This window comes from Hyalella azteca, unplaced genomic scaffold, assembly GCF_000764305.2.
Source record: "Hyalella azteca isolate HAZT.00-mixed unplaced genomic scaffold, Hazt_2.0.2 contig5323, whole genome shotgun sequence".
Taxonomy (NCBI): domain Eukaryota; kingdom Metazoa; phylum Arthropoda; class Malacostraca; order Amphipoda; family Hyalellidae; genus Hyalella; species Hyalella azteca.
In genome coordinates this window covers 97908-110449 of record NW_025935517.1, presented here as the reverse complement: position 1 = coordinate 110449, position 12542 = coordinate 97908, and the positions used below count along the sequence as shown (strand labels likewise).

Genomic DNA, 12542 nt, shown 5'->3' with positions numbered 1-12542 from the left:
GATTTCGAGCTCTGGCATACAGGTTATAATCAGACTCACTGCGAGTTCGTAAATAACGCTTGTAGGCTTCTTTCTTGGTCTTTAGCTGAGTCTTAACTGCACTGGTCATCCACTGGGACTTTTTGACTCCTCCAAGCGTAATCTTGGGTACATAGGCATGAACTGCAGACATAACCGTGTCTTTAAGAACCGACCATGAATCAGCCACATTCATGTCCTTAATACAGTCCGAAATATTCGCCGCAATCACTGTTTCACGGAGTTTATCATAGTCGCCTTTCGCAAAGTTCAAACGTTCACGCTTCCGAAGCGTCTTTTCTGCACTTAAGCACTTAAGCCTCTAAATGTAACTTAACCCTCTACCGCCTAACATGAGTAACCGGAGCAATATCGTCACAAGCCTACTTCCAAAAAGGATACGTTCTAGCGAGCGCAAAAGAACGCACTGAAGGTTGCCGCCACGCACGGCAACTTTAAAATGTTCTCTGTTGCATACAACTGTCCTCGGTTTGCTACACTCAATAGTTTACGTATAATTCAAGTTGAAAGTTGCGTTCCCGGAGAATGACATACAATTATACGTAAACTATTGAGTGTAGCAACCCAAGGACGTTTGTACGCAACAGAAAACGTTTTAAAGTTGTACGTGGCAGCAACCATCAGTGCAAGTCATTTTGCGCTCACTAGAACGAATCCTTTTAGGGAAGTAGGCTTGTGACAATATTGCTCCAGTTACTCATGTCAGGTGGTAGTGGGTAACGCAATAGAATCGTTTCTCCTGAAGCTGCACTCATTTTCTGTCGCATAAATTCAGTTTGTGCAAAGCCGATTCAACCCAAGATAGGGCACGCACTGAAAGCAGGTTTGCCCGCGCGGGCAACCTGCTCCAACCTGCCACAAGAATGAACATTGGATAACAATGTAAGTGTTCACAGTGAAAACCTGTACGAATAGGCTTCTGTATTCTATGGTTTCAGTCGCCAGCCTGAGCAGGTAACCAGCACGCTGGCAACCTGCCTTCACTGTGTGCGTACCCATAGGCTAGGTCAGCATCAGGTTGTACACTGTCATAGCACACATTGAAGATAGTGACTGCTGGGAACTCATTATTCTGTTCACTTTTGAGTGGCATATTTGAAATAACTCCTGAGAATCTAAAGAAATATCAAATCTGGGAAAACGACGGATTTAAGGTTGGGTTACGTTGCCCCATCACTTAGTTTTGCCCTTGAAAGAGACGTCTTTAATGACATCTTTCGTAGTCTGAACAAGGTAATCTCGAACATAAAGGTAAATAAAACAAGAATTGTTCTCATCTCTTCTACAATTTAGAATTAGAAATACTCCTTACATTAGAAGCATAGGAGCATAATCGAGTCTCACAAGCGATTTCCAGCCCCAGAGAGATTTTGGCTCAACATTTAGTTGGTGGCAGATAGGAACATGTTCAAGTAAATCGGTCTCAAGTGTAGCCGTCAGGCATCAGACAATGGCTGGAGTGAGTACGCGCTTAGATTAACGGAGATTACCAGCAGATTAGCGGCAGTCACGGACATAATTTGACTGTTTTTTGGATGAATGAAGGTACAGGCAATGATAGAAACGTAGTTACAATAATCAAACGTATTTGAGGGGTGATACGTTAGGCAATATTCCAGCATCGACGAAGAAGTGTCAAAACATACATGGTTAAAACGGTAAATTAAAGAAATCAAACACAGAATTTGCATTTCCTTAGATGATCAAGAATAATTATGAAGATGCAGAAGAAGCAAGGTTATCCGATTTGACACTGAATACGTGTATTTTCCACCAATGCTACAATAATTTTCATCAAAATTAAAATGTCACTGATGCTACAATCCTAACTATATGCAGAGCTAACATCCGCTCTTACACTTGAATTAAGCCTTGAGAATTTGGTGGACGTTACAATTCAGGCCACTCGCACAAGGGCTCCGGACATCAACCGAATATCTGACATTGAAATTACTCAGGTGTAAGGCTCAAGAGCAGCAGAAGAGGATTGCTAGTACGATAGTTTAAATCATATAAATTAGTTACGAGTGACGTCAAGGCAATTTATCGACACTTGCCTTTGTGAGCATTGCCCGTAGTGCGGAATCCAGGCTTCAGATCTGAGCCAACAACGTTCCGTCTTGTGGTAAAATAGTCTATCCTCAATTCAATTTAGTGTCATACTAGTAATTCTATAAAGAGGCATATTTGAGAGAGAACCTGAATTAAATAATTAAAATTAATGCACAGTGCAACGCTGTGGCGATAAATGAAATGGAATCTGAACTTAAGATTTCAGGCATTTTACCATTGCCAGTGGCGGCGAACATTTTTGTTTGATCTTATAACAAGTTACGTCCGTTACATTCATCGTGTCTGTCGAAAATCAACAATTTTGCGTTCATCTTGTATTTTCTAGAGCAAAAATCGTGCATTTTTGATGACTTAGTTAGAGCAAAAATCAGGGCGAGATGTCCATGTCAACCACAGGGCTGGCACGGCTTTCCTTCTTGCCGTCCTGTTTCTCGTAGCCCTGTTCCTCTTCGTCGTAGTTACGCGCCACCTGATGTCAAAAAATTCCGTAAGACATGCATAAAGTTACTGAATACTGTATATTATTACACAAGAATGAGACCCCAAATATATCTTGGAAATGTCACGTATGCAGAACACTATCATCGGAAATTATACTTGTATTTTCAGTCTGCCGCATAGTCCAGAAGTTCAGTCTGCCGCCTAGTTTTAAATTTGCGAATCGCAAGTTTAGAAGGAAATTAAAAGCAAAGAGATCCTGACGATGGAGCTGGACTCCGAAACGTTTTCAATGTCGATATGGTGAATTTGCTTAGCGGAAATTACAAACACCACCTGGCGTAAATAAATCGCATGAGCAATGCATGAAGTAACGCAATATATTATTACAAAATAATGAGACCACAAATATAACTCAGAAATATTTCGTATGCGAACAATATTAACGGGAATTATACGCGCCACTTCCCGCGAACAATAACATTTGAGCAATATAAAAATCCATCGAGCAATGCATAAAGTTTACATTCAAGTTTTCTCTCTCAATTCTCATTGCTCTGTGAAGTAATCTTTATTAATTCACCGTATTTTATTGGTAATCGTAAGGAATAACTCGCACGAGTAGATTAATTTCATCCTAGCAACGAAGAATAATATTTTAGCATACACAAAGAATAGTATCAAAAAAATTCAGAATAAAAAAACGAGGCAAGAACGAATAACCATGGAGGAAGGCAGTGTGCATCTACATCGGTGGCTGCAAGCTAGTAACAAATACCAGTGTACTTCTCTTATCCGTTCACTGGTGTTGGCTTTCTCTAAAATCTATCTAGTCCATGAATTATTGTTCTTCAACCACTTACCATGGATTCTTTTTTCTCGTCCTTTTCTTTCTCTTCTTTCTTCTCTCGGTCGCGCTTTTCGTCTCTATCTCTGCGTTCTCTTTTCTTGTCCTTGCGATCTCTTTCTTTATCACGGTCTCTTTCCTTATTGCCACGATCTCTTTCCTTTTCACCACCACGATCTCTATCTCTATCGCCACGATCTCTATCCTTATCACCACGATCTCTTTCTCTATCGCTACGATCCTTTTCCTTATCGCGGTCTCTATGGCGGTCTTTCTCCTTCCGGTCTCGATCTCTACTGGACTCGCGCTCTTTTCGGTCCCGGTCTCTGCTGGACTCGCGCTCTTTTCGGTCCCGGTCTCTGCTGGACTCGCGCTCTTTTCGGTCCCGATCTCTTCCAGACTCGACCTCTTTTCGGTCCCGGTCTCTGCTGGACTCGCGCTCTTTTCGGTCCCGGTCTCTGCCAGACTCCGGATCTTTCTTGTCACGATCACGTCTGGACTCGGACTCTTTTTTGTCGTGATCTCTAGAAGGCTCAGAGTCTTTCTTGTCCCGGCTTCTGCTGCTCTCAGAATCCTTGCGTTCACCTTCCTTGTTGAGCTCGGACTCCTTCCTGTCGCGGTCTTTGCCGGACTCGGCGGGCTCCTTCTTGTCGCGGTCTCGTCGATCTCGACCGCTGCTGTCCTTCTTGTCACGGCTGTGGCTGCGGCGATCGCGCCTGCAAGTGAATAGTTTCGTGGGTACTTCGCATCGACATAAATCGAAGGATGGTCAAAAATAGGTTTAAAAAGGGTTAGTCGACAAAGAGTCAGTGTTCGTAGGTAGGTCTTTAGTGTTCAATTAGCATTTCGATAAATTTAAGACGCAACTTGAGCACAACAAATTTCCAATAACATGTGATATACCATATAACATCAATTATTCAAGGTTTATGTCAATAGAAACCTAAAATAGGTTGTCACAATTCCAATGTGTTCGAGCACATGCCACATTTGCTCGAGTTTAGTTTAGTTGCATGTTTACTAGCGCTTCAGATATGAAAAACAAGCTTCTGCTGCTTTTTAGATATGAAAAGCAACAGAAACGAAGACACTCGAACAAGAGGTCGCTTACACGGGACGTCGGCCGCCCGCACGAAAGAGACAGAGAAGGGAAATGTAAGAAATCCTACCTACATAATAACTTCTCGAGCACACGCCGCATTTTCTCGAGCACACGCCCCGTTTGCTCGAGTACACGCCACATTAACTCAAGCACACACTACCTGTGCGAGGGTGAAGGAGTCCTGCGCTTGCTGGAGCGCGAAGTGGGCGAGCGCGAACGCTTGCGGTCCCGTGAGCGCGAGCGATGCTTCTTGCGGCGCGCGGGAGAACGCGACTTGGAGCGACGACGGCCGCTGCGTCGCGGGCTGGGGGAGTGGGAGCGCCGGTGCTGGGAGAGGAGGAGGGACATTAGGCCTTAGTCTAAGGATACATTTACCAACAGCTATGCTGTTCCCATGTAAAAAAACAAGGGCATAAATAAAGGAAAAATCAAAACGCGTAGAAATTTACAAGTAGCTGCCGATTTTCATGACGTCTAACATGTTCACAACATAACGTCTAACATGTCCACAACATAACGTCTAACATGTCCACAACATAACGTCTAACATGTTCACAACATAACGTCTAACATGTTCACAACATAACGTCTAACATGTCCACAACATAACGTCTAACATGCTCCAGGCTAGCATCCATTATGATCATCCTCCCAACTCCATGAAATAAGATCAAAATTTGTGAAAATTTAAGTAAAAAGTCTCATCTTTTAATTCGAAATTCACAAACAAAAAAAAAAGAGAATGACTGAACGTCTGAGAAAACTTAAAACTGAACCATCTTACATGCATCCTACTCTGCAAGGCAAACGATTTCAAAAATGATTTCCCACTAAAAGTGAGCATCCATAGAAGGTTAACAAAATCGGCTAAACTGGCTAATTGAAAACAGGCATAAATAGATAATTGAAATGTACGCTGACTGCTTGACTGGCTAAACAATTTCTTCAATAAGTAGATGTAGTGTCAAGAATGATGTAAATATGTTGTGTAGTTGCATAATGAAATCCGCTACTTACACTCTTTTCTTTGTCCTTATCCCGAGACTTCTTCTCCGGCGATCGATCTTTCTCCTTCTTAGCATCCTTCTCTTTCTTAGTTTCTTCCTCTCCTGAACTCACTTTTGAGTTCTCTTGAGGCTCAGTTTTCACGGCCTGACTCTCTTTCTCGACCTCAACACACTCAGGCTCTTCCTGTTGTAGTTCTTCCTTGACTTCTTCTTTAACTTCTCCATCTCCTATAGCAATTACTTCCTCTTCTTTAGGCAGCTGCTCTTGCTCGCCAGGCTTTTCGCTGGCTTCAGGCTTCGTACTTTCGGATCCTTTACTGCTGCTGCTACTCTGGTCTTTTTTGTCGTCTTTATTCCCATCCTTGTCTTTGTCCTTATCCTTGTCTCTGTCTTTGCCCTTATCTTTATCCTTGTCCCGATCTTTGTCCTTATCCCTGTCTTTGCGATCACGATCACGGCTCGATCTTTTCTTATCCTTGTCACGATCTTTGTCTTTTCTAGAGCTCTTCGATCGGGGCGACCGAGAACGAGACTTCTTATGAGACCTGCAAATAAATATCGAATAAAACCGAGCATCCAAATCACGTCAACCCATTTTCTTCTTCTATTTTTTAATGAAAATACAGGACTCTTTCAATTGCGATTTCCTATAAAGTTGGAAACTTCAGATTACCTATTACACTTCTATTTCCTTCAAGTTGAAGACTGAAAATTAATTCGCACATTCCACGAAACAAGAAAATAATCATGAATTTAAAAAAAGTGTCCATGGTACTAGGACCAGATTTTATAATATATTTTTAAACTATTCTATTGTATAACATATGATATTATAAAATGAACCAGAATATTATACCTGGAGCGTGACCTCCTCCTTGAGCGGGACTTGGAGCGGGAGCGGCGCCTGGAGCGGGACCGCTTCCTGGAGCGCGAGCTGCGGTGGGAGCGCGACTTGGACCGGGACCGATGACGGCGGGACCTAGGGGCGAGGCGGTGTTAGGGGACACGGCGGTGTTGGGGGACACGGCGGTGTTAGGGGACACGGCGGTGTTGGGGGACACGGCGGTGTTAGGGGACACGGCGGTGTTGGGGGACACGGCGGTGTTAGGGGACACGGCGGTGTTAGGGGACACGGCGGTGTTAGGGGACACGGCGGTGTTAGGGGACACGGCGGTGTTGGGGGACACGGCGGTGTTAGGGGACACGCCGGTGTTAGGGGGATAATGGATCAATATTCCAGCATAACACATAAATTCAAAATCACAAATATGGACAGGCCACTCAATTACAAGACCACAATTTTACCAACGGAATTCTAACAACAAACTCTAGAGCAAAAATATGCATCTAGACAGAAAACTCACTTGAAACTGTAAGCCTTATACAATCATAAGTTATGTTTTCGCGACACGGTATTTTCGGTCGAAGTATTAGAATATTTTCAAAGAGCAGCGAATATTTAGAAAGAAATATGACTCATTGGACAATGCCAGCAGGAGAAATATTGCCAAGTCTCACCTGGAGCGTGAGCGCGACCGGCTTTTGCGTCGAGATGGCGAGCTTCGGGAATGAGATCTTGACCTGCGTGGGGTAAGGTTATTCAACATGATTTAGTGAACCTGTACTATAACAAAAAATATAACTTAGTAATCACTGCAGTGAGTGACAGAGAGCGCATTTTCTCGTCGACGAAAACGTGAAGTAACGGACGGACAGACAAACGGACGGATATTGCGAGCACAATAGCGCCTTTTTTCCATAAACGAGGAAATGCGCTAAAAAGTATACATATACTTAAACCCTCATCACCGGAATCTAAGCTATGGCGCGACGGGAATGAGATCTTGACCTACGTGGCAACATGTTTCAAAGTGCTTTATTGAACCATAACCTAAACAAAATTTATGGGCTTACATAAAATAGACATTGACATGCGTGACCCAACATTATTCGAGGTGATCTTCTGAACCCCTATCACCAGAACAAAACTTGAGATACTTCTGGGAAAGCATAACATCAGTCATGACTACAAAAAAATTCCGAGCACAATGCCCCAGTGATACTGTTAGTAATCAGTTGTTTTGTCTCGTTTGGGCTTGAAAGCAAAGGTTTTCAAAGTGCTAGTGTCAATTAATCCTTTCAATAGTCTTACCTGAACTTGAAAGCCTTAGTTTCAAGGGCGCTATTATCCATTAGGTATCTCTCTTGTCTTACCTGGACTTGAAAGCCTTAGTTTCAAGGGCACTATTATCCATTAATTACGGTATTTCTCTTGTCTTACCTGGACTTGGAAGCCTTAGTTTCAAGGGCACTATTATCCATTAATTGTCTCTCTTGTCTTACCTGGACTTGGAAGCCTTAGTTTTAAGGGCACTATTATCCATTAATTGTCTCTCTTGTCTTACCTGGACTTGGAAGCCTTGGTTTCAAGTGCACTATTATCCATTAACCATCTCTCTTGTCTTACCTGGACTTGGAAGCCTTAGTTTCAAGGGCACTTGGGTCCATGAGGGCCATGGGGTCAACAGTGCTCAGCAAACTCTGCGCCTGCTTCACCCGCTGCATGGCTTCCTCAATCTCTCGCTCTGCCGCTTCATTGCTTTTGGTCACGGGCTTCACGACCGCCACCGTCGAGTGGTTCACGCTGCACACATGCAAATCCAGTCTCAATCAGTTGTGAACCTCAATATTTTTCCTTGATTCATTTATAAATTTCACAAAAAAAGAATATAGAGAGGCATGTTTAGCCAGCCGAAAGTAATAAGTTGGTAGGTGAACTATAATAGGAGAAGTTAGCTTTTACTTTTCCAGTGTGTCTACACCAAAAATCGAGATAATGGTTTACGGTCAACATTAGGATGTCAACAAATGTTTCTAGGGAAAAAATGATTCAACACATGAATGCACACACGTGATTCTTCATGTTAATGATAAAAAAATAAACATTGCAAACCAATAAATATTTTTCAGAATCAGTTGATGTTTCGAAACTAAGTGAATGGATTTTATGGGCTGAGAGTAATGCTTTGGTACAAGAAGCTTTTTGAAAATGGAAAAACAGATAAGTATTGGTGAGCTATCCTGACTTGCCATTGACACATTTATGAATGAGATGTGGTGTAGTATATATAATAAAAAATATTTTATTATTGAATACTTAGTAATCAATGTGGCAAAATTGTGCGAGTCAAACATTCCTTCCAAAAAAATATAACTCAGTACCTACTCACTGCATTGAGTGACAGAGAGCGCATTTTCTCATCGACAAAAACGTGAAGTCACGGATAGACAGACGGACATGGCGAGCACAATAGTGCATTTTTTTCATAAATGAGAAAATGTGCTAAAAATCACTCACTTAATTCGATTGCCATTAAGTATCTGAGAATGGAGCTTGAGGGCAGCAGGTATGGAGAGCTGGCTACTGAACTCGACCAAGGCGTTGAGTTTCCCAGTTGTTGCATCAACATCTCCAAGTCTTAAAAACTTCACATCACCCGCACTGCTGGCAAAGTCCTCCAGCTGTTCTGCTGTAGTCTGAAAACACAAAAACCTTGATGCAATTTCAGGCAATGTAATAAGCCACATTCGAGTACATTAATTTTTGATAAATGCATTACAAAACAGCTGTTGTTTCTAATTGAGATGAGTTGAATTCAGACCAATAGCCAAAGCTTGAGAAATTACAAACATGATATTTTCCATAGTGAATTGAAAGATATTTACTACCATAGCATGAAATGAAAATATTATAAGTTCAGGCAACCTAATGAGTAAGGCATAGCATGCTAAGCTGTCCTCTCACCTCAGGAGGTAAATTATCAAACACAAGCGTCCTCCTGATCTCATTGACTTTGAAGCTCTCGGTGGTGGCCGGCAAGTTTGGATACTCGGGCAACCCTTGCTGGGTAAGCTCAGGGTCTGTTGTTCTCAGGATGATCCCATCAATCTGAGTAAGACAATATAGCAGACAGGGCACAGACAGCATTCACAGTTTAATGTAGAGGGATAAAAAACATGTATACCAAAAATGAAGTAATTTAATAAAGTTTTATAAACCTAGAACCACAAGAATCAATACTTCTCTTTTGAACCCTTCTGAAGAAGGGTGTATCTTTGGAATAAATACACTGATAACTCCTGCCGTAAGACTCGTCAATATAAAAAATTATAGCATGAATAATGAAAACCCATTTTTTAGAATATTACTACTGCACATCAACCACGATTGAAACAATATAAGTATTTTCCTGAATAGAGAAGTACCTACATCTATAAAGATACATTTCATTATGGTATGTATTCCATTACCTCAGTCTTGACATGTGAAGGCCAAGCCACCTCCTTCAGGAGGTTGGGGAAACTAGCAGTAAAATTGAGGAGTTCAATTGCTTTAGGTTCATCTGGCATGTCCCCTGGCACGTATGGGATGATCAGCAGGGCACGGTCAATGAAGACAATGTTGGTGAGGTGCTGCGCGACTCCGACATTGTCACGCTCACTGAACTTGATGAAGCAAATTCTTGACTGCACAGGGATGGCAACATCACGACTGCAAAGAAAGAACACTCACTCAAAAATTTGCCTCACAGGAATCATTTTTAATCAACATACGGAGTTAAAAAATAGGTTTCACAATAGAATGATAGAAAATGTGTTGTACATGATACCATTTATTAAAAAATTCAGACTACACCTACACTATGTAGTAATCTTTCTACTTGGGAAATAGGCCTCTTTAAATAAACTTTGAAGAACAGGAAACAAACTCAACAAGTTATGGAATATACCTATTCTTCATTGTTTTGTTATGATCAATAATACAAAATCAAGAGCCTAATGTGTTAGGTATTGAGGTGGAATTGAAGCAGCACATCAGATGTTAGTTACAGATATAATCAATCTATGACTAAATTGAGTCACAATTGTCATATTACAATCAACTGGGGTGGCTTCAGCCACCAGGGGTGACTTTGGCCACCACTACAACAGAAACAAGTGGCAGCAAAAAAAAAATAATAAACTTTGGCCAACATTTATTATTTTGTATTGCAGCCACTTGTTTCTGTTGTAGTGGTGGCCGAAGTCACCCCGAGTGGCTAAAGTCACCCCAGTTGACAGTACCTATGCCATAGTTTGCATCATTGAAATACATTCAAGCAGTAGCCAAATAATTGCTTTCAAAACTAAGACTCCAAGTAAGCATCAGTAAAATTCTGACTTGAAATGAGTAAAAAAATGTATATATTAGTCTATCTTCAATTAATCACTTTCACAGATCACAAACAAACTATCATATATACATCAGCAAATGTTTCACACATTCAATAGCAGCAACCAACAGATCATTTAATATATTTCAAATATACTATATACCTCACTAAATGATAAGCTCCATTGTAATTATCCTCATCACTTACATGATAGGGAAGAGTCGGATGTCATCAATCTTGCCAACAAATGAAAATAGAGAAGAAAGCTGATCTTTAGTTGCCTGTGGTGCAATATTTGACACCTGCACTATTTTTGTTTTGTTCTTCATGATGTGGCTCATGAAGTTTACATGATTAGTCTAAAAAAATCTGTCAAAAATCTAATTATGAATTTATGAAACATTGAAACTACTGATAGATGGCACAAGAAAGAATACATCAATAGTAGAATGGTTAAAAATGGTACTAATGGGCAATGAAAGGGTGTATCAGTAGAATGTGTGGTCCCAAATGCATTATTTTACATGATAAGCCTGCATCTTATTATTAACACAGAAACTGATACAGTACTGTAACTATGGAGTTCTATAGCATTTTTTCAAAAGACAGAAGTATACCGTCAAACAGGGTAAAAAGGGACAGTTTTGAGTGTTTTTGTTAATAACTTCTTACCATGAAACATTTCACAAACAAGTTTGGACTAATTTTATAGCTTTTTGTGAGGGCTATCGCTTGGCATTTCCAGAAAAAATCCATATGCTATTTGTAAGGTGCCAGATGCAAAATAAAAGCGTCCCAAATTAAAGTCTGTATCTGTAAGCTTACAGTCTGCGACTGTAATTTTTCAATCTGTATGTGTAAGCTTACAGGATGGCTTGTAATTTCACACCATTTAGTTGGATAGAGTAAATTCCCTATAACAAAAAAAGATTGTAAAAACATACCTGAAAGAGAAAGGAATATTCTAGTGCTAGTGATTGTAACAGTCAGTTATGCTAGTGACTGTAACAGTCACTAGCATTTATCTTAAAAAACAGTCAAACTGTTCTTAGGGTAAAATTAGAGATGTGTGGTAAGATTAGATCCGTGGATTAGAGATCCGTGGGCAGTGGTGGGCACAGCTAACCTAAAAGTTAGCTTCGATAACCGCTAATCTGCTAACTGAAAAGTTAGCTTTGATAACACTAAACCAATAAATCACCAAAAAATGTAGCAGAATTTGCCGCTAATGCTAATTTTTAATATATAAATTTAGATTTGGCTTAATTTGGGAGGGGGGGAAACTCTGAAAAAAAGGCCTATAGAGCTGAACTTTAAGCCTTGAATAGGAGCTTTCCAAAAAGATGTAGCATGCCAAGATCAGAAGATGATCAAGATGTACGTAACATAAATAATTAAATGAACAAATGAAATTAGGCAGTAGTTGACATTCAACATACAGTTTATTAAACGAATAAGAAATATTAAGGTTACACCAGGGTTACACACTCCTTTTACTCTGGCTTGCCCTTCGCCTTCATCCCCTCGAGGTAATGATTGTTGCCCTTCATGAACATCAGCCTCTCAAAGTTGGCATCTGACTGGGTGGCTCTCTTGGCACTCAAGATGTCCTTGCCTATGGAAAACAGGCGCTCAACTGCAGCACTGGATGGGATGGCTGTGTTGTACTTAACGAAAAGGTTCATCAACACCTGCACGCCCAAGAAGGTCACGTCAGTCAATTCCTCCTTCGAGCTGCTTTCCAGCCAGGTCTTCACCAAATTCTGTGCCTTGGACTTCAGTGACCCGTGGCTCCTTCTGCACTCCATGGGCTGAGTAATGCT

At 41.0% G+C, this 12542-nt stretch overlaps 1 protein-coding gene across 1 annotated transcript; it reads right to left on the bottom strand.

The window, feature by feature from the left end:
• Positions 1-1306: 1306 nt before the first annotated feature.
• LOC108674989 (probable splicing factor, arginine/serine-rich 7) lies at positions 1307-11125 on the bottom strand. The gene is made up of 11 exons (XM_018162977.1): positions 10927-11125; positions 9818-10058; positions 9312-9455; positions 8865-9043; positions 7974-8150; positions 7025-7087; positions 6363-6485; positions 5517-6051; positions 4660-4826; positions 3414-4113; positions 1307-2581 (listed from the first exon to the last, which is right to left on the bottom strand). The coding sequence occupies exons 1-11, from the start codon at positions 11058-11060 to the stop codon at positions 2480-2482; spliced, it is 2565 nt and encodes an 854-aa protein (XP_018018466.1). The 5' UTR covers positions 11061-11125; the 3' UTR covers positions 1307-2479.
• Between the last annotated feature and the right edge of the window lie 1417 nt (positions 11126-12542).